The following is a 24,236-nucleotide window of genomic DNA, read 5'->3' on the forward strand; positions in this document are numbered from 1 at the left end:
ATGCCAGACGAAACAGGTGGCTTTTCAGTTTTTATTTAATCGTGTCCAGAGCTGGAGCTGTCTTGATTAAGTTTGGCAAAGCATTCTACAGGGTAGGGGCAACATGACAGAAAGCTCTGGTTCCAAAGGTTTGTAGTTGAACTCTGGGGTTGGTCAAGTTATTGAATCCTTTTTGCAGGCTAGATTTTCTGGCCAAAACCACTACATCAGACAAGGTTTATCCAGCTAAATGTATACAGCTTTGTACAATCACAGCTGATGAGATAAAGCAGAGAAAGAAGTTTGTTTAGTTGAATATATCTGAGAAATATTTCATCCTTTTTTTTTGCCCAAATTTGTACCCGCTCATCAACAAATACCTGTATCCAGACTATAGTGCAATGCTTTCGATATGGGATGCTTAGCCAGGCTAAACAAAATACAATCTTTTTTTCACAAGTAAGTTTAGATCTGTTTGCAAGTTATAAAGGGAAGAGTTTAAAGCCCATCTAAACCTATAATTTAACAAGGTATATTTTAATAGTAATCAAGGTTATAAGTGAATAAAAGCACTCTATAGAAGAAAAATGGTGGAAGATATACTTGTTTCATGGGCCAGATGTGCTTGTCACCTCAATACAGCCTGCCTCCTTTGTTTTTTACTGGATTCAGTTTCTTGACGGCTCACTCAGGCTTGGTCAGGTGATATGTAAATTTAGAAGAACAATTTGTGCCTGACAACATGTTACAGAAACCCCACATTTCAGTATAAACTGGTGTCTACAAGTGAGGGCTGGACTTGGTTTTTCCCAGGAAATGGATTTAAAGAGGAACTTCAGCCTAAACAAACATACTGTCATTAAGTTATATTAGTTATGTTAATTAAAATAGATAGGTAATATAATCTTTTATCCACCTTGTTTTAAAAGAACAGGCAAATGTTTGATTTCATGAGGGCAGCCATCTTTTTGGTTGAAAGGAGGTGACAGGGAGCATGAGACACAGTTCCAACTGTCCTGTGTGCTGATCACCCCTCCCAGGTGCTAGGCAACGTGAATAACAACATAGGAAATCCCATCATGCTTTGTACAGCATCAAGGAAAAAAAGCCCGGGCAGTTTTCTTTGATAGGTGGAGCTTAGCTAAAAATGCAGTTAAAAATTATGCTTTGGTAAGAAAAACAAAGTTCTGATGCGGTCATACTGTTAAAGAAACACCAAGCCTTTTCACTGCTGCTGAGTAGATTTTTAGTCCGGAGGTTCACTTTAAGACCTCATCTCTGCCAACAGGAAATAGCAGATTCTCGAGGTCTTACGCTGGGAGTACACGATGAGATTTTTTTTTTTTTGGCAGGCTTTCCAAATTTCCATGCACTTCTATGAGAATTGATTGATTGATATTGATCAGAAAAACGATCGAAATCAGATCAGACATGTCGGAAATTATCTATCGAGCGATCTATCTGCCAAAAAAACTCATGGTGTATTCCCAGCATTAAGTCTTAAAGATAGATACTCAATGACACAAGGGATTTTTTCAAGGTTAAAAGTTCATTTCCAATGATAATACTTTATAATTTGGGCTTCTCTACATGATTGCTTTCCAAACTGCCTTGATCAATCTTGGGTTTAAAGATCACCATACATTACTCGATTTTCACAGTTATACGACCTTCCGATTCAATCTTTTTATCGAATCAGAGGAGAATTGAGTATGTTCCATTATGGCTCCATCTATGCAAATAGGCTGATATCTGGCTGGAAGGCCAAAATTTCTCGATCGAGCTGGATGCCAAATATCAACTGTAAAGGAATCCGCTACTGTTCACATGATTTCGATCAACGCAGAATCGATTTTTGGTTTTGGAGCATGGAGGCACAACAGTGTTCAGATCCATTAACCCTTTAGCACCCAATTGATTTAGAGGCTTGCAAGTGCTCCAGGGCGAGTTATTTTAGCTCTTTTTTTATTTGATACAGTTGCTTGCTACTAATAGTAATAATAGCACTGCTGTAATGTATATTTATGGCCACTTCTCACTAGGGGGCAGTGTGAGACAATAACAGAGGACTTCTGCTTTTAGTTTCTGTATTTTCAGCTAGCAGAGAGACATCAAAGCATTGCAAGAATTTACAGCACAACGAGTTCTGCCAACTGAGGTCAAAAACGTAACTCACTTATCTCAAAACGATTGTGAGCCTCTCTGAGGGACAGTTAGGTGACAAGACAATATACTCTGTACAGCGCTGCGTAATATGTCAGCGCTATATAAATACTAAATAATAATGTATGGGCGCCTTAAAAGGACTTGGTGATAACGATGAACTCTTTGGTAGATTGTTGTTATGATTGGTGGGCTGTTGTTTATACTTTGATTTTTTTGCTGCTTGACAGGATGGAGCTGAAGAAGAAGAGAGAGGAACTGGACAGCCTGAATGCAGAGCTGGAGAATCAGCAGAAGAAGTGCAGAGAGTTGCAGCACAGCCTGGAGAAGGAGCAGACAAAGAGGGAGCAGAAAGAGCTGCGGGAAAGAGAGGAGCTGGAGGTACATTAATATGTGCTGCTGCATGAAATAGCATTGGGCCGATCCCACGCAGGGCCGTAGCTATAGGGGAGGAGCATCTGTGACCGGGGGAGGAGCATCTGTGACCGGGGGGGGGGGCAGAGCTGTAGGGGGCCCCTAACTACTAACCTTCCCTTCCTCTGATACTTCAGATCAGGTGTTTTTGTGGCCATACTTGTTCTGGGTGTGAAGATCATGATGGCCACACTTGTTTTATGACCCCTAAAAGATGCCCCCCCCCCCCCCCCCAGGCTGTGAAGGGAAGGCAAGGGAAGGGGTGTGAACTTTGGGAGCCCTATCAAAGTTTTTCTGGGGAGCCACATGAATTATAAACTTTGTCCAAAGGGACTTGACCAAGAACGTACTAAAAAGTGAACAATCAGATTCACTTGTGATCGACCGGTTGGGGTGGAGATGGTACCGGTATGATCACATACGTATAGCTAGAGATAACTATGCAAGATTCCTCCAAACAGAGCTGGTGCTGGCTCCGAGTGCTAACAGTGCCAAATATGACCAGTTCAAAGGGGGGTCTTTGCTGATCCCCCCCCCCCCCCCCTCGATCCCCTGATGAGGGTGAATCAAGGGATGTAGCTATCCCCAATGCACGGGCCTGGAGAGTGACTCCACATAGAAACAATGGACTAGTGCAAGACAGCTCACAATGAGTGTCAGTGTGTGTAGTTAGTGGTGCGGTTGGAAAGTCGGGCAGAACGCTATCCCACACAGGCACACTTGACAATAACTGTCTTAAAGAGGAACTCCAGTGAAAATAATTTAATAAAAAAAAGTGCTTCATTTTTACAATAATTATGTATAAATGATTTAGTCAGTGCTTGCTCATTGTAAAATCTTTCCTCTCCCAGATTCACATTCTGACATTTATCACATGGTGACATTGTTACTGTGGGCAAGTTATGTAGCTGTTTGTAGCTGCTCTGGCTGTTAGAGACAGCTTTAAACAGCCATTTCCTGTCTGTGAACATTGTTACATTGTGGCAGTTTGCCCAGAGTACCGCGGTATTCAGAGCCTCTTGTGGGAGGGGTTTCAGCACAAAATTAGTCACACAGCGCCCCCTGATGGTCTGTTTGTGAAATGCAATAGATTTGTCATGTAAAAGGGGGTATCAGCTACCGATTGGGATAAAGTTCAATTCTTGGTTGGAGTTTCTCTTTAAGCACAGCCTTCATAGAAGGCATAGTAGTGCTGGAGGTAGAACGTAAACGGGCCCCATGAATAGTTACGCCACTGATCTCGTGTGTGAGTTTCTAGAGCAGATTTGTTTATCGATACCCTTGGTGCCTAGCCTGCCGCCCTTGTTGTGTCTACTGAGAATTATTTGGTCCATGGGGAAAAAAATTCTATTATTCTTTCATGGCATTATTTTTCATACAGACGGTTCCCTACTTACAAACCGTTAAGGTCTGGGAGTTTGATTGTGAGTTGAGTTCGTAAGTTAAGTCATGTGGATAATTGATTCACGTCAGATTCACTTTAATTTTTTTTCTTTTTGTTTGTTTAAATACGGTTTTATATTCCCCTTTTATATCTATGCTTCTGCTATCTCTGCCTAGGATCTCCAGATACTTCTTGAGGAGCAGAAGATGAAGACTGTGGAGATCAGCACACAGCTGGAGGAAGAGAAGCAGTTGGTGAAGGACCTCCAGCAGCAGGTGGCATCCAGAGAAAGCACGTATGAGGCTGAGCTGTCTCAGGAGAGGAGCCGAGTGTTGGAGCTGCAGGTCTTCCTGGAGGCCGAAAAGGCTCGATCTGCGGAGCTGAGTAACGCCTTGGAGTACAGACAAGGCCTTGAGGCTCATGGGCAGAACACCGAGGTAGATGGACAGTCAGAAGGCCAAACTCCAAGCCAGGACCTGCTGAAGGAGCTGCAGGGTCAGCTGGACAGCAAACACAGCCGTATTGTAGAGCTGGTGAGTGAGGTGGAAGGATACAAGCTGGAATGTGTACAGCTGAGGCAGAGCTTGGAAGAGGAGAGGCAGAGCCTCAGGAAAGAGCTGGAAGCGGAGCAGGAGGCCTACAGACTGGCTGTGAAGCAGGTGGAGGAACTGACGGCTGAAGCAGAAGACCTCCAGCAGCAGGTTCAGGACGGTGCGGCTGAGATCAGGAGGCACCAGGCAGATGAGAGACATCTGAGGGACACTATCCAGAGGCTGCAGCACGAGGCACAGAAGAAGGAAAGCAGGACTGAGCAGAGGGATCCGGCTGATAGCTCTGTAAGTCCAGATCTTAACTTATTGTGAGCTGTGATCTAAAGAATGGGAATTTATTTAAAGAATAGCTAAAGTGAGAGAGATTAGGTGACTGTCATCAGGGCTGGGCTGAGGCAGAGGCGAGATAGGCTCCAGCTTCAGGGCGCAGTGTAGATGGGAGCGCTCAACTCACTCAGATATCATTCCACTATTGTGTTTGAAGCAGAGATAAATAAGAAAAGGGGGATACATGGGAGGGAATGCCATCCAGATAACTAGAGATTAAGGTGTTGGGGGCCTTGGGAGCCTCTATTAGTCTAATAGCAATCAGTGTGTGATGGCTGGGGTGGGAGGGATGTGTTTGGTGTCTCAGCCTTGGGTGCTGGAGGACCTTGTCCTGGCTCTGGTTGTCATATTTATTTCCTTTTTTAAACAATACAAGTTGGCTGAGAGACTGAAGACCCCTTATGATGCCTGCACATACCTTAGGTTTCAAAAGTTCAGACACACCTACATGCGTTGATTCCAGTAATAACTTTAATAACCGTACATGGTTTATTGCAAGCTTTTGAAACTTGAAGGTGGTACGGTTCTGACCCAGTCCTATATAATTCCTGAAGAAGAAACTTCTAGTTTCGAAAGCTTGCAATAAACCATGTTAGTCATTGAAGGTATCACTGCAATCAACGATTGTTGGTTTGATGTCTGCATTTCTGCTCCTCAACTAACACCGGACCGCACTTCACTTAGATTTCAAGCAAACTGTTTCCAAAAGGTATAAGGAGTCCAAAGATGGTTTAACCACCAGCATCTTACAAACATTCAGCAAGGAAAAGTGGATCGCTGCAACCACCAATACACAACCAACGGGAGCCTGGGATCCAGGTATCTCGATACAGGCAGCCAAAAGGAAGAGAAATCCCACTACACCATTGGTGGGGTAAAAAAGTTTCTCCAATCTTTATTTAGCACATCAGTGGGTACACAGAAAGAAGCTTCTTTCTGTGTACCCACTGATGTGCTAAATAAAGATTGGAGAAACTTTTTTACCCCACCAATGGTGTAGCGGGATTCCTCTTCCTTTTGGTTGCATCTTACAAACATTGTTGTGATCTGCTGAGCTAATGTAGCCTTTGTTTCGTCTTTTCCATAAGTTAAATGCATTACATTTTACAGATGCTGTTACATTAAATGAAGGCGCTAAGTTACACTTTTCTTGTTTCTTTTCTTGCTAGACAACCAGGAGATCTTCCCCAGTCCGAGAGAGAAGTGCGGCTCAGCTGCAGACAGGCAGCGCCCCGAATATCCTGTGCCCCGATCCGCTGAGCGTTGTGAATGGAGATCTTACCACGGAGGGGGCTTCTTTCAGCATAGATGGCATCAGGCAGAGGCTGCAGCTTGTGGCCACTAAACTGAGACAGTTGGCAACCAAAGCCAACCAGAGGTGAGGGCAAGTTTTATACTGCTAATCAGGGCTGTCCAACTCCAGTCTTGGAGGGCCATATCCATGCCAGTGTTTAGGATGGACTGAGAAATGGAGGAATGAGTTCTGCTTGATGAAGCACACCTTCCCTCATTCAGTCCCCAATTAATTTGAGCTACGCCAAAAATGTGTGAGGACCTCGGCCCTTGAAGACTGGAGTTGGACATCCCTCAGTTATCGCAAACCTAATGGACAGCAGCACAATCCAGTTTAGCTAAGATTTCCACTGAAATCTTGTCTGTTATCTTATGGTGCAAGATGGTACAAAAGATAAATATCCAGTAGATAGGGATGGTGTTTATTAAATACCATACAAGCTAAAAGCAAACAAGGGGATTGATTGCATAAATTACAAAAGTATAAATCGCAGGTGTCGAACACAAGGCCCACGGGGCAAATGCGGCCCACCTTGCCATTGTATGTGGCCTTTCAGAGCTACAAACGTGCATCATTCTAAGCAGTTATAGAATGACCGCATACTGCCTTCCCATCCAGAGGAGCACACTGGGGGGACAGTGTTTTCGGTTGAAACATTGTCACCTCAGCTTAACAAAAATACTATGGGGGAAATGAAGGCTAGCATCATGCCTTGAGTTACATTTCATCTTGTTCCCTTTCTGCCAAAGCAGCGCTGGGCGGGTAAATATTAAACTGTTCCACTGCGCTACTCTGCAGAAGGGGGAGGAGCTACCCCATCCCCCTCATGTTTGCTGTAGTTCCACTATTTAGTTTTAGACCCTTCAATAAATGTTAAATCTTAACAAACAATTTGGCCCACCACTTAGACTAGCTTTTAGATTTTGGCCCCTTACATGATTGAGTATGACACCCCTGGTATAAAGCATAACCTTTAATACATCACATAAAAGTCAATAAAAAAGGACAGGTGCATATTAAACAGCAAATATGTCACTGTGGTAACATTCAGCACAGCTGATGCACATTTTGCAACCACAGACAATCACTTCTTCAGAGGCATATAGTATACACTACGTTTATCCCCTTCTTCTACATGCAGCAATGTACTTACCTTGTGGTTTGACTTGCTTGTCATCGGATCCAGTGAAGGAATGCTACAAGCTTTATTGTATGATCACCAGGGCTGTGGAGTCGAGGAGTGAGAGCAATTTTGGGTACCTGTAGTCGGCGGTTTCATAAACTGAGGAGTCGGAAGATTTATGTACCAAATCCATAGCCTTAGTACAGGGGTGTCAAACTCAAAAAGACGGAGGGCCAAAATGAAAAACTTAGACTAGGTCGAGGGCCAACAGTCATATTTATCCCTTCCCCCCCCCCCCCCCCCCATTTGGAATGATCGCACAACACCTGACAATCTGCACCGTGTGCTATAGCCGCGGTGGAACAAGGGGGAAATAAAAAAACACCCTTGTTATAGGAAGGCAGGTAGCCAGATATAGGTTAACCCTTGCATAGGAAGCCAGACTTAGGTGCTCCCAGTATAGGTAGCAAGGCGTAGGTGCGCCCAGTTTAGGTTAGCTAGGTAAGTGACCCCAGTATAGGTAGACGGGCATAGGTGCACCCAGTATAGGTTAGCCTGGTAGGTGCCTTCACTATAGGTTAGCTAGGCATATGTGCCTCCAGTATAGGTTAGATAGGTAGGTGCCAGGTAGACGCCTCCAGTATAGGTAGCCATTATAGGTGCCCCCAGAATAGGTTAGCTAAGTAAGTGCCCCCAGTGTAGGTTAGTCAGGCATAGGTGCCCCCAATATGGGTTAGCTAGGTAGGTGCCTCCAGTATAGGTCGGCTAAGTAGGTTTCCCAAGTATAGGTTAGCTACATGGGTGTCCCCACTGTAGGTGGCCCCAGTATAGGTTAGCTAGGTAAGTAGGTGCCCCCAGTAGGTAGCCAGCCTTATCCTTCCCCGTCCGCCGCACGTTTACCTCATGGAGTCGGCGGCCCATCATGCACCGAAGTCTGCTTCCTTCATCCTGTTCACTACATGCCCGGCCCCCGGCATGCAGCACAGGAATGACCTGTGACGCGAATACACCAGAGCGGCTCCCTTGGTAACGTGGTGTCTTTGCGTCACAGGTGATTCCTGTGCTGCATGCCGGGGGCTGGGCATGTAGTGAACAGGATGAAGGGAGTAGACTTTGGTTCAGGACGGACCACCGACTCCATGAGGTAAAGATGCGGTGGCCAAGGAAGGAGGGGGTGGGCTAGCAGGCCGAGGAGGAAGAGATAAGCCTTTCTTCAGAGGCGGAGCAAGGGAGTGATAGAGCATAGCCACTCTCTATCACTCATACGAGGAGGGAGGGCAGAGCCGGCCACTAGAAGAGCAGATCAGGGACGGGAGGGGGCAGAGCTGGGAATGTGGCTGTGGGCCAAAATCAATGTAAATCTTAAAAGTACTGGCGAGTGGCGGGCCAATTTTTATGGCTCTGCTGCGGGCCAAATTTGGCCTGCAGGCCAGAGCTTGACTCATGTGCCTTAGTAAGAATTAGACTAAGGAGTTGGAGTCGAGCAGTCCGAGTAATTTTGGGTACCTGGAGTCGGAGTTGGGGGCTTCATAAACTGAGGAGATAGAGTCGGATGATTTTTGTAGCAAATCCACAGCCCTGGTAAGTATTAGACGTCGGAGTCGGTGGTTTCATAAACTGAGCAGTCGGATAATTTTTGTACCGACTCCTCAGTCCTGATAGTCACACAGATTTGTATCTCTACTATATACCTCTGAAGAAGTGACCATCTGTGGACACGAAACACGCATGAGGCTGTGCTGAATGTTACTAGTGTAACTGATTTTGCTGTTTTATTTGTACCGGCCCTTCTCTATGGACTTTTATGTGAAATATTAAAAGCTAGGCTTTATACCTTCAAAATTTAAGCAAACAAAACCCTTGTTTGCATTTGGTATTTGATGTTGTTAATGCGGGGGCATTATACTGTTTTTATATTTCTCCATTGTTTTTTTATGGCTGTTTTTATTCTTCCACATCAGGCATTTAGGTACTTTTTCAGGCCTGGTGCACACCAAAACCCGCTAGCAGATCCGCAAAGTGCTAGCAGATTTTGAAACGCTTTTTCTTATTTTTCTGTAGCGTTTCAGCTAGCGTTTTGCGGTTTTGTGTAGCGGTTTTGGTGTAGTAGATTTCATATATTGTTACAGTAAAGCTGTTACTGAACAGCTTCTGTAACAAAAACGCCGGCAAAACTGCTCTGAACTGGCGTTTTTCAGAGCGGTTTGCGTTTTTCCTATACTTAACATTGAGGCAGAAACGCATCCGAAATCCAAAAAATGACTCGCCCCGGGAGTATGCGTTTCTGCAAAACGCCTCCCGCTCTGGTGGGCACCAGCCCATTCAGATACATTGACCAAGCGGATCCGCAGCCGCAAGCGGCTGCAGAAACGCTGAAAAAGCCGCTCGGTGTGCACCAGCCCTTAGGGCCCAGTCATAACTGGTCTGTTTAAGGCCAAAGGCACATTTAAGGTAGGACTAGCAGGATATTCTTGTGCTGTGTCATGTGAGGAGATTGATGTGTTATTTTCTATTGCAGAGTACTGTTTGAGAAATCGGATGATGAGGACTTGGCCTGGTCACGAAACAGCATTCAGGATGTCCTGTCACAGCTGGACCATGTGGCCGTCTTGTCACTGCAGGGACAGGTGAGGTGGCATCAACTCCTCTGTGGTGACTGTCTGCAGCTTTTTATAACGTAATGATGAATTGTCAGATGCTGACCTCTTTTTTTTTTCTAAGGGTGGGTGTTGCTCTCTTAGTGACCAATGGCATCCTTAACCCCCTTGGCATTATCATTCTTTCCGGATTTTAGGGTCTAAAAGCGGTGCAATATTTTTGCACCCTTTCGGACCCTGAGACCTGGAAAAAATCATGCTGCTAGGGAGATCTGCAGCAGTTCCAGTAATCACTCACCTCCCTGGGCTCCCGCGCTGCAGTTATGCCTCCATCCTCCGGGTGGCGCTGCAACTCTAAAGTGAGATTGCCCGCTGTCGTCATGACGACAGCCGGCGATCTCACCAACAGGAAGCAGAGCGCCGGAGGAGATTAAGAAGAATGCCAGCTGATGTCGGGATCCCCGGGAGGTATGTAGAAACGCTCCCACTGCGCGCATTGCTCTGCATACAGCCTCCGGCGGCTACCCCGAGCAGAGGTTAGGATTTACCGCTCTTAGCTGTGGTTTTCCGCCCTGACCCTAGCTCGGGATAACTGCCAAGGAGGTTAATGCTAATCTTTGTTTCCAATGACCCTTAGGGGCCTTTTACACTTAATGCATTTTAATAAGTTGCGTTTTAACTTTCCATAGCAGTGCATTGTGAAAAAGCTTCAGTTTTTTGGCGTACAGTGAGAGAGAGGGTATAGGGGAATATGGATATTATCTTGCACATCAATTGTCCTTTCAGTTACTACTGGCAGCAACAGATATAGTGGAAAAGGACCTTTACACTTAAAGCATACCTGAACAGAAAATGAAAAGTCAAAATAAACACACACTTCATACTTACCTTCTGTTTAGTCTACTCCTCAATCCAGGTGTTGCTAGGTTCCTAAGAGATCTGGGGCACTCTTGGGCACGCCAGCTGTAAAATAGGTGTGGCCATGCACCAGAATGTGGGTGTGGTCATGGGTGGAGCTAAATTTACATGAACTTGCTAGTGGTCTAAGTAGTCCTGCTCAGCAAAATGTTGAATGAAGCCCCCTCTCCATTAATACGGAAAAAAAATTATTCTGCATTTGATGCGAATAAGTAGTGTCACTTGGAAAGGACAACTGAAGTGAGAAGAATATGGAGGCTGCCATATTTATTTCCTTTTAAACAATATTATTATTATTATTATTTATTTATAAAGCGCCAACATATTCCGTGGCGCTGTACAATATAAGAAAACAAACAAGGGATACATAATGATACAGACAATGATATCCATCAAATATGAACACTGATACAAGATACAGCACTGCTGATTACAATTTGATTTAACATGATGACTAAAATGTATAAATGTCTAACAGTGTGTAAGCAATTACATTAATAACAGTCCATGACACAAAAGTGTGAGAGCCCTGCCCTTGTGAGCTTACAGTCTAAAGGAATGGGGTGGAAACAAGAGGTGGGGATGTATACAGTATATGTACATGCAGTGCGCAATTAGGTTATTTAGTGGGTGCATGCATAGCCTAAGCTAGAGAATATGCTTGTCGGAAAAGGTGGGTTTTGAGGGAGTGTTTAAAGATTTCAAAGGTGGGAGAGTGGCGGATGTGTTGTGGAAGGGCATTCCAGAGGAGGGGTGAGGCACGTGAGAAGTCTTGTACACGTGAATGTGAGGAGGTAATTGTAGAAGAGGATAAAAGAAGCTCATGTGCAGATCTGAGATTGCGGTTGGGTTGGTATCTGGAGACTAGTGAGGAGATGTACAGGGGAGAGAGATTGTGGAGACAATACCGGTTGCCTGGCTGTCCTGCTGATCTATTTGGCTGAAGTAGTGTCTGAATCACACCAGAAACAAGCATGGAGCTAATCTTGACAGATCTGACAATAATGTCAGAAATGCCTGACCTGCTGCATGCTTGTTCAGGGACTATGGCTAAAAGTATTAGAGGCAGAGGATCAGCAGGACTGCCAGGCAACTGAAATTGCTTAAAAGGAAATACATTTGGCAGCCTCCATACACCTCTCACTTCAGTTGTCCTTTAAACGCAACTAGGCAGAGTTACCCGGCTTCTGTGCTGGCTGGTCTGTCTTTCTGCTGGGTGGGCCGGCCTGCCGCCAGTTTATCTGAAAGTTCCCCCAAAGCATTCCCTGATCCTCTAGTGGACCCCTCCCTTGCTCCCACGGGCCTCCCATTGAGGCACCACAACTCCCTGCAAATAGAAGATCCTCAGCTCCATGCATGCATCCATAAAGGCAGCACAGCACCCAGCATACCCCCGATTAATGCACCACAGATCCCAGCATGCCTGCCATGGAGGCACCACAGCTGATTCTGCCTGAGGGACATCCGAGGCACCCCAGAATAGATCCGCAGTATGTGCCACTGATCTTTGGGGCTAACAACTCCCCTTCCTCAATCTCTTTCTCCTCCCCTGCGTCCTGTTCGTTCACTGTGATCAGTGGAATTCTCCATCCTCCATTTGGAAAAAGTCCATTACCCCATAACAGCTTCCTGGTCAGCACACTGTTAAACTGTAATATCGCCCACTTGAGCCACGGGGAAACATGGACATTACCTTGCTCATCAGTTGTCCTTTCAGTTATAACTTACAGCAGCTGATATATAACTGACAGCAGCGGATATATTTCAGTTCTGACAAAATCTTGTCAGAAATAGAAGGAATCATTGTAAAAAGAAAATGGTTTTAAATAATTTTAAATAATTTTATTCGGTTCAAGTTCACTTTAAAGTGAACTTGAACCGAGTAATATTATTTAAAATAAACACATGATGTACCTGCAAATGAATATTACATACTTACCTCACCTCAGTTCCTCTCAGAAGCTCACCATTTGCTTCTTACAACAATCCCTTCCATTCTAACTTCAAGACGCAAATGGTGAGCTTCTGAGAAGAACTGATGGCAAGGAAAGTAAGGCGGGCGCCTGTATTCCTTCTTGTGTTCAGAATGTTTAGGATTTTTAGGGTCTGTACATGTTTTTACTTTAAAGCGCACCTGAGGTGAGAAGAATATGGAGGATGACATATTTAGTTCCTTTTAAAGGACAACTGTAGTAGAAGAATATGTAACCAGCCATGTTTATTTCCTCTTAAAGGAAACCCGAACTGAGTAAAATTATTTAAAAAAAACACATGCGGTAACTTCAAATGCCCTCAGTTCCTCTCTGAAGCTCACCATTTTCTTCTGACAATGATCCCTTCCAGCTCTGACAATATTTTCTCAGAACTGAACTATATCAGTTGATGTCAGTTATAATTCAGTTATAGCTGAGAGGACAACTGATATGCCAGGTAATGTCCATGTTTTCCTATTGCTCAAGTGGGCGATGTTACAGTTTAACAGTGTGCTGACCAGGAAGCTGTTATGGTGTAATGGCCATCTTCAAAATGGAGGATGGAGAATTCCATTGATCTCAGTGTACAAACGGGACAGAGGAGAGGAGAAAGAGATTGAGGAGTAGACTATGTGGGAGGTAAGTATGTTTATTTTGACTTTTAATTATCAATTCAGGTTTTCTTTAAGCAATAACAGTTGCCTGGCAACCCTGCTGATCTATTTGGCTGCAGTAGTGTCTGATTAACATCAAAAACAAGCATGTGGCTAATCTTGTCAGATTTGACAATAATATCAGAAACACACGATCTGCTGCATGCTTGTTCAGGGTGTACCGCTAAAAGTATTAAAGGCAGACGATCAGCAGGCAACAGGTATTGCTTATAAGGAAATAAATATGGCAGCCTCCAAATACCTCTCACTTCAGTTGTCCTTTAAACAAGACCAGTTGCCTGGCTGTCCTCCTGATCCTCTCCCTTTAATACTCTTAGCCATAAACCCTGAACAAGCGTGCAGCTCAGACGTTTCTGACAGAAGTATGACTAGATTAGCTGCATGCTTGTTTCAGGTGTGTGATTCAGACACTACTGTCCAGAAAGATGAGCAGGACTGCCAGGCAACTAGTATTGTTTAAAAGGAAATAAATATGGCAGCCTCCATATCCCTCTCAGATGTGCTCATCATAACGTTTGCAGAAGTAAAACTGAATAGTTAAGTACAGAGCGTGGAAAAGTAATAATACATTTATTAATCCGAAGGATGAGTACCTTGCCAGTATTCTGTCAGTATTGTAAATCCATTCTACTAATTAATGCCATGTTTTATTTTATGCACACCGCCATATAAATAGCTCTTTTACCATCCCTCGCGGCTGGAGGTGTCTGGAATATAATGTACTCACAATCTTCTCTCCCTTCAGAACTTGGTGTTACCGCCAGGAATATCGGGCAGCACACTGACAGAGAAGCTGCTTACCCAGAATGCCGAGCTGACTGGGTATGTCAGCCGCCTGACTGAAGAGAAAACGGATCTACAGAATTCCATGCTGAGGCTGGAGGGGGAGCTGTCCCGCTACAGAGCAAGAGGACCCTCAGGAGACTATGTGAGTACCCATCCCTCTATGGCAGCCAAGCATGGAGCACCTTGCACAGGAGGGTCTTAAAGTAAACCAGAGACGAAGCACCCTCATGTATTTACCATATATGTCAGTGGGAACATTAGAGAAAACACCTACCTTGCTTTCGGTTTCATCCTGCACTGCTCAGCCTGCTTGTTATTAGCTCTGATAAAGTCGTCCCCCCCCCCGAACATTCCGTCTGGCTTTGCTCAGGAGTCATTATAGCAGAGCCAGAAGGGGGCAGACGTGGGCTTGAAAAGACATCAGAGAAGACAGACTCTGCTATAATGATTCCTGAGCAAAGCCAGACTGAATGCTCAGTCAGGGATTTTATCAGGGCTAATAAGAAGCAGGCTGAGCAGTGAAGAATGAAACAGACAGCAGGGTAGGTGTTTTCTCTAATGTTACCAGTGATATATATGATAAATACATGAGGGTGCTTTGTCTCTGGTTCACTTTAATGGTGGCCTTCATAGTTTCACTAGTGGTTGATTAAAGAGTACCTAAATTAAAAATTACAGAGCCTGTCTAAATGATGGGGGGGAGGGGGGGGTCATGGGTGGTTCACCTATTCCTGACATCTTCGCCCCACTCCCCTGTGGCTCTGGCCACCCCCATCTGCGTTGCTATAGCCCATCTCGGCAGCTGTTGCCTAATTGGCTGCTGCTGAGCTGGGGATGTTCCACAGTTTTGCTGGTGGAGTTTTCCAGAGAGCTTCTTCAGTTTTTGGAAACAATGCCGCAGCTGCACTGTGGAGGAGGGGCCAGAGCATCAACTGTGACCCGAAGACGTCAGGACAGGTAAGTATTTAATCCCGTGACCCCCTCCCCCCATCTGTCCTCATTAATATAAAGTTTGTCGTGACAGGCAGTCATTTTTACCTGAGGTACTCGTTAAAGTACAAAATAATGAAAAAAAAATCTATTAGGTACACCAATGAAGGAATGTTATAATGCCCCAGCACATTGTGTAAGTAATAAGACTCACTGGAGCCCCATCTCGGCCAGGTTCTGGGGGTAGCTCCGCCCCCGTTACAGGAAATGGCCTCAACTCCCGCCTCTTAAAGTGGAACTGAACTCAGAACTTCCTCTCTGCTCTAAAAGAGATGCAACAGCATAATAACCTTTAAAGAAAAAACATTCTTTGTAACAGCTGATAGAAATCCTGCAATAAATCTGCAGTGTGTCTACTTCCTTCTTTCATGGAAGTAGATGATCTGTGTTTACCAATCATCCTGTGTTTACCAATTAGCTTCTCTGCTGTGGCAGTCAGAGTAAGTGCCTCAACCTTCAAGCAAGAAGAAGAAGTAGCGCCCTGCCCCCAGGGCATGCCTCAACCTTCAAGCCAGAAGAAGTATTTTGCATGAGAAAATTTATGCGTGCTCAAACACCAAGTTTAAGGCCTCTTTTTCACGGACTGTTGAGCTGTGTGCTCAGCAAGCAGTTACCAGGCAGCAACAAGCAGTTACCAGGCAGCAGTGAGCAGTTGTGAGAGTTTGAGAGGCATTTCACTGCCTATCAACAGTCCATGGAAAAGAGGCCTTACCCTAGCAAGTCTGGCTTTGCAAATCTGGCCTAATTGGCTATTCATGAGGTAATGCTCATGCAAATGCATGCACAAACCAATACCACAAAGCGGTCACCCTGCTACATGCTACACTAGCACTATCCAGGAGCGCCACGGGGAGGATTCCCAATGCCCCCTTTTTATACAACCGGGGGGGCCGCAGGGTCCCAAGCTCTCTCACTGCCTGGGAACCACAGCGGCACCCCGGAGGGGGAGGCTGGGTGGCGCAGACGACCCCCCCCAAGTGTGGCCAAGTGCGCCACCTAGCCTCCCCTCCCGGGGTGCAGCTGTGGTTCCCAGGCAGTGAGAGAGCCTGGGACCCCGCGGTCCCCCCGGTTGTATGGGGGCATTGGAAAGCCTCCCCGTGGCGCTCCTGGATAGTGCTAATGTAGCATGAACTAATTCCTGCAGGGCGATCGCTTTGCGGTATTGGTTTTTGGACCCTGCATAGTTTGGCATGCGAAAGCAAATGCATATTTGCATGAGCATTGCCTCATGAATAGCCAATTAGGCTGGATTTGCAAAGCCAGACTTGCTAGGGTTAAACTTGGTGTTTGAGCACGCATACATTTTCTCATGGAAAGCCTACTTCTTCTTGCTTCAAGGTTGAGGCACGTACACTATTAGATAGATAGATGCGGCATATGCTACGACGCGGGTCGGCTAGTGTAGACTAAATCTCTAAATACATACAGTGTGCATTTCTCTATGTTTTCTTTCTGCCCTGTGCAAGAGTTAAGTTTGAAAGAAACTTAACCTGTGACTTTTCTTTCTTGTCTCCCTCCTGCAGTCCTCGGTGGATAACTCTCTGAACACTGAAGCTCTTGTAGCAGCGGAGAGAGAAGCCTGGAGCAGAGAGAAGCTGAATCTGCACAAGTCTCTGAAGCAGGCCGAGGCCGAGCTGGCCAAAGTGAGAGCCGAGCTGCAGAGTGAAGTCATGCAGAGGGACCTGGGACGGGACAGCGACAGCATGACTCTGAAGGTGAACATCTAATATGGCCAGCAATGCTGTGTGTGATAATGGGGGGCGGGGCATTATCATACCTCCCAACTTTTTTTTTTAAATGAGAAAGGACACTTCAAGACACACCCCTGCCATAATCCCGCCCCCACTACACCCCTTGTCACTGATACCGGAAGGAATTTTTTTCAGTAGAAAAATCTATAGCTTTACATAGATCTGTACATCAGTCCAAAAGAAGAAAGAGGGATGGAGGGATTTAGTTCCCAAAAGGGACTGCCCCTCCAAAACAAGGGACAGTTGGGAGATGAGGCATTATGTCACATGCAGGCTGCAGTAGCTGCTAGCATGAATGGTCATATACACTGCAGAGTGCCGGAGCTTTCACCGGCCTATTTATAAAGCAGTGTATGGCTCACTGAAACGTACATCGTCCGATTTGTTCTATGGTTTTTTTTGCACTTGAAGAATGGTTTGAGTGACGTTCCTCATCCTGCCACCGGGGCCTCATTGGTTAGATATAGTCATGTGACATTTGCTGCCGACTGCCATCTCATCTGTCGCCCCCCTGTGGATGTCGGTAACGTTCACTACTTAAAAGGAGGCAAAGGTATTCTTGTGAGCGGTTACAGTGCATTCGTCACATCCAAGAGGTGCCCATGAATGTTAATACAATCAATGATACAATCTCCTCTTATAAAAATCAACAGGAGGGTGGATGAGTAGGGAGGGTAGGTGGCAGTATGCGCCACATTTCCTCCCAGAAATCACTGCATGTAGGTGGCCGTTGTGGTTGCTAAACTACATAATCCTCCAGAAGAGACAGAAGAAGATCACTGTGGGATGCTGAAGTTGTTTCAGTGAGTATGAGTGCTTTTTGGCGGGAAAGTTGTTGTGTTTGATTTGTGTAGCAAATGGTGGCCTGGAGTAATTAAAAACATTGACCATCCATTTTATAATGGTGGAACTTTATGGTGAGCCAGACCCAATTTAAAAACGTTTTGGGTCAACTCTGACTTGTGATTTTCCAATGCAGAAGCTGTTAGCGATCTCTGGCTTTTAACGACACAAGGAGCTAATGTGACTTATGTCTCCATTTTCCTGCAGAGAGTCTATGGCAAGTACCTGCGCTCGGAGAGCTTCCGGAAAGCTCTGGTGTACCAGAAGAAGTACCTGCTGCTCCTACTGGGCGGATTCCAGGAATGTGAAGAGGCCACATTGGCTCTGATTGCCAGGATGGGCGGCCAGCCAACCTATACCGACCTAGAAGTGATCACCAATCATTCTAGAGCCTTCACACGCTTCCGCTCTGCCGCCAGGGTGGCCATTGCTATTTCCAGGTACTGGGCATATCCACAGATACTGCAAACAGCAGTGGGGTCTGTCCTACTACTAGGAATTTCTGTGAACTAACTCTTCGGTTACAGGGAGGGACAATTCAACTTATTAATCCTTTAGCAGCCAATTTATTTAGAGGCTTGCAAGTGCTCCAGGCAAATTTATTTTAGCACATTTTTTTATTTGTTATTTGTTACATATCTTTGCTTTTAATTAGTATTGCTGTGTATGTATGGCCATTTGTCACTAGGGAGCAGTGTGAGACAATGACAGAGGACTTCTGCTTCCAGTTTCTGTATCCTCTGCTAGCAGAGAGACATCAAAGCATTCCAAGAATTTACAGCACAGTGAGTTCTGCCAACACAGGTCAAAAGCAGTGCACTTATCTCACACAGGCAAACTCTATTGAGGCTGCTAATGGGTTAAATGATTGACATTATTATTTATGCACAGCAGCTTTTCTACAACTCGCATAAATTACATAGCCCACATCTGCAGAAAACAATAATGCCCAGGTACGTTTTTTCCTGCAAACTTTAAAACTTGGTCTGTGTGCTGGTTTCCAAAACTCCATTTGATCGGCACACTGAGAGTGTCTGTCATCATCTCTTTCACAGCTAGGGAGGCTCTATAAGATGCTTAGCTTTCCTAGCTGAACACCTGCAGCAGTGTGGCAACTTACTGCATTGGCCTCATATCTGTTAGGGGTTTAGAGCAATCTACCACATGTACAGTCATTTACTGCCTGCGGTAATGACATTTAGCAATTCTGGTAAGTTTTAGTCATGTTTTTCCGCATGCGGTAAATTATGCGGTCATTCGTGTTGTAATTTGCCTTTATTTTACCGAAAATGACTATTCTCATGGAAATTAGGGGGCATGTTAGCACATAATTTACCGATCAATTTAAGACCTGCCTGTACCTGGAGGTAAAGAAAATTTGTATGCATTTTGCAGTTTGTAGTGGAGGTCCTATTGTTGCTTTAGTGGAGTTCCTATTCAAGCTGTGTAATATAGTTACATAGTTACATAGTTATTTTGGTTGAAAAAAGACATACGTCCATCCAGTTCAGCCAGTACAAAGTACAATTCTGCTCCAGCCAGAATTGCTGCTCCCTCGCATACCCCTGTTGATCCAGAGGAAGGCGAAAAAAACCCCACAAGGCATGGTCCAATTTGCCCCAAAAGGGAAAAATTCCTTCCCGACTCTAGTGTTGGGCGAACAGTGTTCGCCACTGTTCGGGTTCTGCAGAACATCACCCTGTTCGGGTGATGTTCGAGTTCGGCCGAACACCTGACGGTGCTCGGCCAAACCGTTCGGCCATATGGCCGAACTAAGAGCGCATGGCCGAACGTTCCCCGAACGTTCGGCTAGCGCTGTGATTGGCCGAACGGGTCACGTGGTTCGGACCCGAACGCGCTCTGATTGGCCGAACTGTCACGTGGTTCGGGTAAATAAATACCCGAACCACGTCATATCTCCGCCATTTGTCTGTGGGTTTAGCTTTGGGTAGGCAGGCAGGGTAGTTCGCGCTCCAGCCACGCTAGCCAGGGTCCCCCCCAGTCATTGTGTGTCACTGCTGGGAACAGTAGTACACCGCTCGTTCAGCCACACTATATAGCATTCTGTGTACTGTTCTGTGTCTGCTGGGAACAGTAGTACACCGCTCGTTCAGCCACACTATATAGCATTCTGTGTACTGTTCTGTGTCTGCTGGGAACAGTAGTACACCGCTCGTTCAGCCACACTATATAGCATTCTGTGTACTGTTCTGTGTCTGCTGGGAACAGTAGTACACCGCTCGTTCAGCCACACTATATAGCATTCTGTGTACTGTTCTGTGTCTGCTGGGAACAGTGGTACACCGCTCGTTCAGCCACACTATATAGCATTCTGTGTACTGTTCTGTGTCTGCTGGGAACAGTAGTACACCGCTCGTTCAGCCACACTATATAGCATTCTGTGTACTGTTCTGTGTCTGCTGGGAACAGTAGTACACCGCTCGTTCAGCCACACTATATAGCATTCTGTGTACTGTTCTGTGTCTGCTGGGAACAGTAGTACACCGCTCGTTCAGCCACACTATATAGCATTCTGTGTACTGTTCTGTGTCTGCTGGGAACAGTAGTACACCGCTCGTTCAGCCACACTATATAGCATTCTGTGTACTGTTCTGTGTCTGCTGGGAACAGTAGTACACCGCTCGTTCAGCCACACTATATAGCATTCTGTGTACTGTTCTGTGTCTGCTGGGAATAGTGGTACACCGCTCGTTCAGCCACACTATATAGCATTCTGTGTACTGTTCTGTGTCTGCTGGGAACAGTAGTACACCGCTCGTTCAGCCACACTATATAGCATTCTGTGTACTGTTCTGTGTCTGCTGGGAATAGTGGTACACCGCTCGTTCAGCCACACTATATAGCATTCTGTGTACTGTTCTGTGTCTGCTGGGAACAGTAGTACACCGCTCGTTCAGCCACACTATATAGCATTCTGTGTACTGTTCTGTGTCTGCTGGGAACAGTAGTACACCGCTCGTTCAGCCACACTATATAGCATTCTGTGTACTGTTCTGTGTCTGCTGGGAACAGTAGTACACCGCTCGTTCAGCCACACTATATAGCATTCTGTGTACTGTTCTGTGTCTGCTGGGAACAGTAGTACACCGCTCGTTCAGCCACACTATATAGCATTCTGTGTACTGTTCTGTGTCTGCTGGGAATAGTGGTACACCGCTCGTTCAGCCACACTATATAGCATTCTGTGTACTGTTCTGTGTCTGCTGGGAACAGTAGTACACCGCTCGTTCAGCCACACTATATAGCATTCTGTGTACTGTTCTGTGTCTGCTGGGAACAGTAGTACACCGCTCGTTCAGCCACACTATATAGCATTCTGTGTACTGTTCTGTGTCTGCTGGGAATAGTGGTACACCGCTCGTTCAGCCACACTATATAGCATTCTGTGTACTGTTCTGTGTCTGCTGGGAACAGTGGTACACCGCTCGTTCAGCCACACTATATAGCATTCTGTGTACTGTTCTGTGTCTGCTGGGAACAGTAGTACACCGCTCGTTCAGCCACACTATATAGCATTCTGTGTACTGTTCTGTGTCTGCTGGGAACAGTAGTACACCGCTCGTTCAGCCACACTATATAGCATTCTGTGTACTGTTCTGTGTCTGCTGGGAACAGTAGTACACCGCTCGTTCAGCCACACTATATAGCATTCTGTGTACTGTTCTGTGTCTGCTGGGAATAGTGGTACACCGCTCGTTCAGCCACACTATATAGCATTCTGTGTACTGTTCTGTGTCTGCTGGGAATAGTGGTACACCGCTCGTTCGCCACTGTATAGCATTGTGCTCTGTGTCGCTGCTGGGAATAGTGGTACACCGCTCACCCGTCACTGTATAGCATTGTGCTCTGTGTCGCTGCTGGGAATAGTGGTACACCGCTCACCCGTCACTGTATAGCATTGTGCTCTGTGTCGCTGCTGGGAATAGTGGTACTGTATAGCATTTCTGTACTGCCACTGTACTGCTGCCAGTCAGCGTGTACTGTAAGGATAAGTGAAATGAGGAAGAAATCCGGTGAAAGAGGGAGGGGCAAGGGAAGAGGTGTTTCCCCTGACGGTTCACGTACAGGCCACAGGGGAGCACCCAAGAAAACCCACTCAATACCGCCCATGTTGTCCAGGACAACAACCCTCACAAATCCAAAAGAACAGGACCAGATAATTACTTGGATGACCTCTCAAGCGTCCAGCAGTGGGTTAAGCAGCACCAGCACATCACGCACGAGGTCCGAGTCCTCAGCCAGTTACAAGGAGCCAGTGGGCACAAAGCTGACACAACCGGCAGCGACACCACGCACACAACTGCCAGATAACCAGTCCGATGAATTACCTCAGGACACAATGGGGTATTCGCAGGAGCTATTCCCAGCCCAACAAACTTCCACCTTTCAAAGGTCAATGGAGGAACAGCCAGAAATGTTGTGCCTGGATTCACAACCGTTAACTGTGGGAAATGCACCGCGCACTGAAATACAAGGCGAGTCCGAAGAGGACTCGGAAACCCAAATCCCAGAGCAATTTGGGCAGGAGGGGTTGCAATTGCAGGAGGTCGGCCGACAAGATCTGGAAGACGACGTTGGAGTGTGCTGCGCAGAGGTTGTTGTGGGGAGCTCTACTCCACGGCGGTGGCCCACAATGACATATGACGAGTTTGAGGAGATGGAAGAGGAGGGTATGGACAATGTGGACAGAGACCCAGATTTTGTTTGTGAACGAGAACATCGCCGTCGTAGCAGCAGCACAGATGAGTCTGTTGAAGAACACACTGCTGCACGAGTTCGCCTTGTGCCACAAGGTAGGCGGCGCGCAATTTCAGGCACCACAAGCGTGGAAGTTCAAGTGAGAGGCAAAAGAGGAGCAAACAGAAATCGCCAGCAAGGAGGCAGGTGCTCCAAAGTCTGGGCTTTCTTTGAAGACTGCACTGAGGATGTTACCATGGCGATTTGCAAGGTGTGCAAGACCCGCCTGAGCAGGGGGAAAAATATTAACAACCTCTCCACCACCAGCATGAGCCGTCACATGCTATCCAAACATCCCACTCTTTGGGCAAACGCGTCAGGACAGGGTACCAGAAACAACACTGCCTCCCTTGGGTTCACCAGACTCACCACCAGACCCGCCTCAGCAGCAGCAGTAGCCCAGCCATTGCGTGGTTCACAACATTCACAAACATCAGACGACGCTGACACTGTCACTTTCCGGAGTAGTGCTCTTGAGGTCTCCCAGTGTTCATCAAACACAACAACCAACAGCCCTTCCGTGTGCAGCGCTACGGTTCAGTTGTCTGTGTCGGAGATGTTTGAGCGCAAGAGGAAATTGCCAGCAAATGACCCCCGGGCCGTGGCAGTAACAGCCAGCATAGCCAAGCTTCTGGCCTGCGAAATGCTGCCATATCGATTGGTGGAGACAAACAGCTTCAAGGGCATGATGTCAGTGGCCATCCCACGTTACGTGGTTCCCAGCCGCTACCACTTTGCACGCTCTGCAGTGCCTGAGTTGCATGAGCACGTGGTCAGCAAAATAACCCGAAGCTTGAAGAATGCCGTTGCCTGCAAGGTTCACCTCACCACTGACACCTGGACGAGTGCGTTCGGCCAGGGTCGATACATCTCCCTTACCGCGCACTGGGTGAACCTTGTGGAGCCTGGCAGCGATTCCTCACCTGCTACGGCACGGGTGTTGCCCACGCCACAAACAGCTGCACCGCCGTCCCTCCCACTGGATAACAGCAGCACCTACCTCTCTGACTCCTTCTCCTCCAACGCATCTCAAAGCTGTACCTCATCCGGAAACGCTAACCCAGCAGCAGTAGGATCGTGGAAGCAGTGCAGCACAGCTGTTGGCATGCGTCAGCAAGCGTTGCTGAAGCTAATCTGCCTTGGGGATAAGCAGCACACAGGGGAGGAAATTTGGAGGGGAATAAAGGAACAGACGGATTTGTGGCTGGCACCGCTGGACCTGAAACCGGGCATGGTTGTGTGTGATAATGGGAGTAATCTCATTCGCGCTTTAAGGTTGGCTAAGCTGACACACATCCCTTGCCTGGCGCACGTGATGAACCTAGTAGTTCAGCGGTTCCTGAGGACATACCCAGGCGTGCCCGATCTGCTGTTGAAGGTGCGTCGAGTGTCCAAACATTGTCGAAATTCCAGTACTGCTTCGGGGGCACTCGCCAAGATGCAGGAGCGCTTCAATCTCCCCCACCATCGCTTGCTGTGTGATGTCCCTACGCGCTGGAATTCTACGCTGCACATGCTAGCCCGCTTTTGCGAGCAGAAGAGTGCAGTGGTCCAGTACATGACGGCGCAGTACCGAGGCGCATCCGGCCAGCTGCCAAGCTTCTGTGGATCCGATTGGGCCAACATGTTGGATCTCTGCCAAGTCCTCCAAAATTTTGAGCAATCCACGTTGCTTGTGAGCAGTGACAACTCTTCAGTCAGCATTACCATA

General features: G+C 46.5%; 1 protein-coding gene across 11 annotated transcripts in view; it reads left to right on the plus strand.

The window, feature by feature from the left end:
• Positions 1-24,236, plus strand: part of AKAP9 (A-kinase anchoring protein 9) — a 411,545-nt gene that overhangs the window by 376,197 nt on the left and 11,112 nt on the right. For all 11 annotated transcript variants that reach the window (XM_068235446.1, XM_068235447.1, XM_068235448.1 and 8 more), the window contains 7 exons: positions 2,373-2,523; positions 4,117-4,776; positions 5,988-6,196; positions 9,754-9,862; positions 14,143-14,325; positions 16,697-16,888; positions 17,975-18,207. In XM_068235446.1, the coding sequence (XP_068091547.1) occupies positions 2,373-2,523; positions 4,117-4,776; positions 5,988-6,196; positions 9,754-9,862; positions 14,143-14,325; positions 16,697-16,888; positions 17,975-18,207 (1,737 nt within the window). The remainder of the gene's footprint in view (positions 1-2,372; positions 2,524-4,116; positions 4,777-5,987; positions 6,197-9,753; positions 9,863-14,142; positions 14,326-16,696; positions 16,889-17,974; positions 18,208-24,236) is intronic.

This window comes from Hyperolius riggenbachi, chromosome 5 (genome assembly GCF_040937935.1).
Source record: "Hyperolius riggenbachi isolate aHypRig1 chromosome 5, aHypRig1.pri, whole genome shotgun sequence".
Taxonomy (NCBI): Eukaryota; Metazoa; Chordata; class Amphibia; order Anura; family Hyperoliidae; genus Hyperolius; species Hyperolius riggenbachi.